This window comes from Arachis ipaensis, chromosome B03 (assembly GCF_000816755.2).
Source record: "Arachis ipaensis cultivar K30076 chromosome B03, Araip1.1, whole genome shotgun sequence".
NCBI classification, from domain to species: Eukaryota; Viridiplantae; Streptophyta; class Magnoliopsida; order Fabales; family Fabaceae; genus Arachis; species Arachis ipaensis.
In genome coordinates, this window is record NC_029787.2 from 77,124,568 (window position 1) to 77,126,496 (window position 1,929).

General features: G+C 40.0%; 1 protein-coding gene across 1 annotated transcript in view; it reads right to left on the bottom strand.

Moving 5' to 3' along the window:
• Nucleotides 1-1,297, bottom strand: part of LOC107633290 — a 24,952-nt gene extending 23,655 nt beyond the window's left edge. The window contains exon 1 of the mRNA XM_016336932.1: nucleotides 823-1,297. Coding sequence (XP_016192418.1) covers nucleotides 823-1,297 — 475 coding nt within the window. The remainder of the gene's footprint in view (nucleotides 1-822) is intronic.

Consider the following 1,929-nt stretch of genomic DNA (forward strand, 5'->3'; position numbering starts at 1 on the left):
CTATGAACGCGTGCCTGACAACCACTTCCGTTCTACCTTAGATTGAATGAGTATCTCTTGGATCTCTTAATCAGAATCTTTATGGTATAAGCTAGATTGATGCCGGCATTCATGAGAGTCCAGAAAGTCTAAACCTTATCTGTGGTATTCTGAGTAGGACTCTGGGATTGAATGACTGTGACGAACTTCAAACTCGCGAGTGCTGGGCGTAGTGACAGACGCAAAAGGAGGGTGAATCTTATTCCAGTATGATCGAGAACCTCAGATGATTAGCCGTGCTGTGGCAGAGCATTTGGACCATTTTCACAAGAGGATGGGACGTAGCCATTGACAAGGGTGATGCCTCCAAACGATTAGCCATGCAGTGAAAGCGCATCAGACCATTTTTCAGAGAGGATCAAAAGTAGCCATTGACAACAGTGATGTCCTTACATAAAGCCAGCCATGGAAAGGAGTAAGATTGATTGGATGAAGACAGCAGGAAAGCAGAGGTTCAGAGGAACGAATGCATCTCTATACGCTTATCTAAAATTCTAACCAATGAATTACATAAGTATTTCTATCCTTATTTTATGTTTACTTCTCATTTAATTTCGAAAACTGCATAACCTTTTGATATCCGCCTGACTGAGATTTACAAGGTGACCATAGCTTGCTTCATACCAACAATCTCCGTGGGATCGACCCTTACTTGCGTAAGGTTTATTACTTGGACGACCCAGTACACTTGCTAGTTAGTTGTGCGAAGTTGTGATAAAAAGTTGAGATTACAATTGAGCGTACCATGTTGATGGCGCCATTGATGATCACAATTTCGTGCACCAATCATTATGTCAGGGGCTTCCTCATTAACTGCTCCTTCCAACTCTCGTGGCTTCAGTTCCTTCTTAAGTTCTCTTGGTTGCTGTATCTCTTGAACTTCTTGCTTGTTCACGAAAGACTGTTTCAGTGGTTCAGCTGCTGATTTACTGTTACTTCCCTTTGTGCACATGTTACTGTGATCATTTTTTGACTCCTTAGGTTCTGGCTCACACTCAGATGTAGGTTTGAACACATGGAATGTGAAGTGTTCATCATATATTCTTAGGATTAACTCTCCTTGTTCCACATCTATCAGGGCTCTAGTAGTGGCTAGGAATGGTCTCCCCAGAATAATGGGATGAAGGTAACTTTCCTCCATGTCCATAACAATAAAGTCAGTGGGGAGGAAGTAGTTTCCTATTTTCACCAATAGATTTTCAACTACTCCTTCAGCCTTCTTCTGAGTTTTATCTGCCAATTGGATGATTACATCCATGGATCTCACCTTATTGATTTGCAACTTCTTCATAAGTGATAGAGGCATCACATTTATGCTAGCTCCTAAGTCACAGAATCCTCTGTCAATTTTTGTCTCTCCTATGGCACATGAAATATGAAAGCTCTCTGGATCTTTCTTCTTCATGAGTATGTCTTTCTTGATGAGGGCACTGCATTCCTTATTCATTGTCACTGTTTGTCCCCCTTTTAAGGTTCCTTTCTTGGTCAACAGTTCTTTCATGCACTTCATGTATGTTGGCATCTGTCGGAGAATTTTGATGAAGGGAATGTTTACACTGAGGGATGCAAACATGTCCAGGAATCTTAAATATGACCTGTCTTTCTCACTTCCCTTGAGTCTTTGGGGAAATGGTGCTTGATGACATGTCACCATGTCATGTTTTTCTATGCTTTTTCATTTGTTTTCAATAGGTTTTATGCACTTTCTTGAGCCATAAGCAAGCCAATTGGGTAGATTTTCATCTTTCCTCTGATTTAATCAACCATGTATGAATTCATGCTATTTCATGAGGTTTTATGCTATAATTATCACATATTATGAAAAAATGAATATCTCATGATTTTAAGCATAGCTTTGATGTGTTTGGTTGATTAATGATAGGTGAAGAA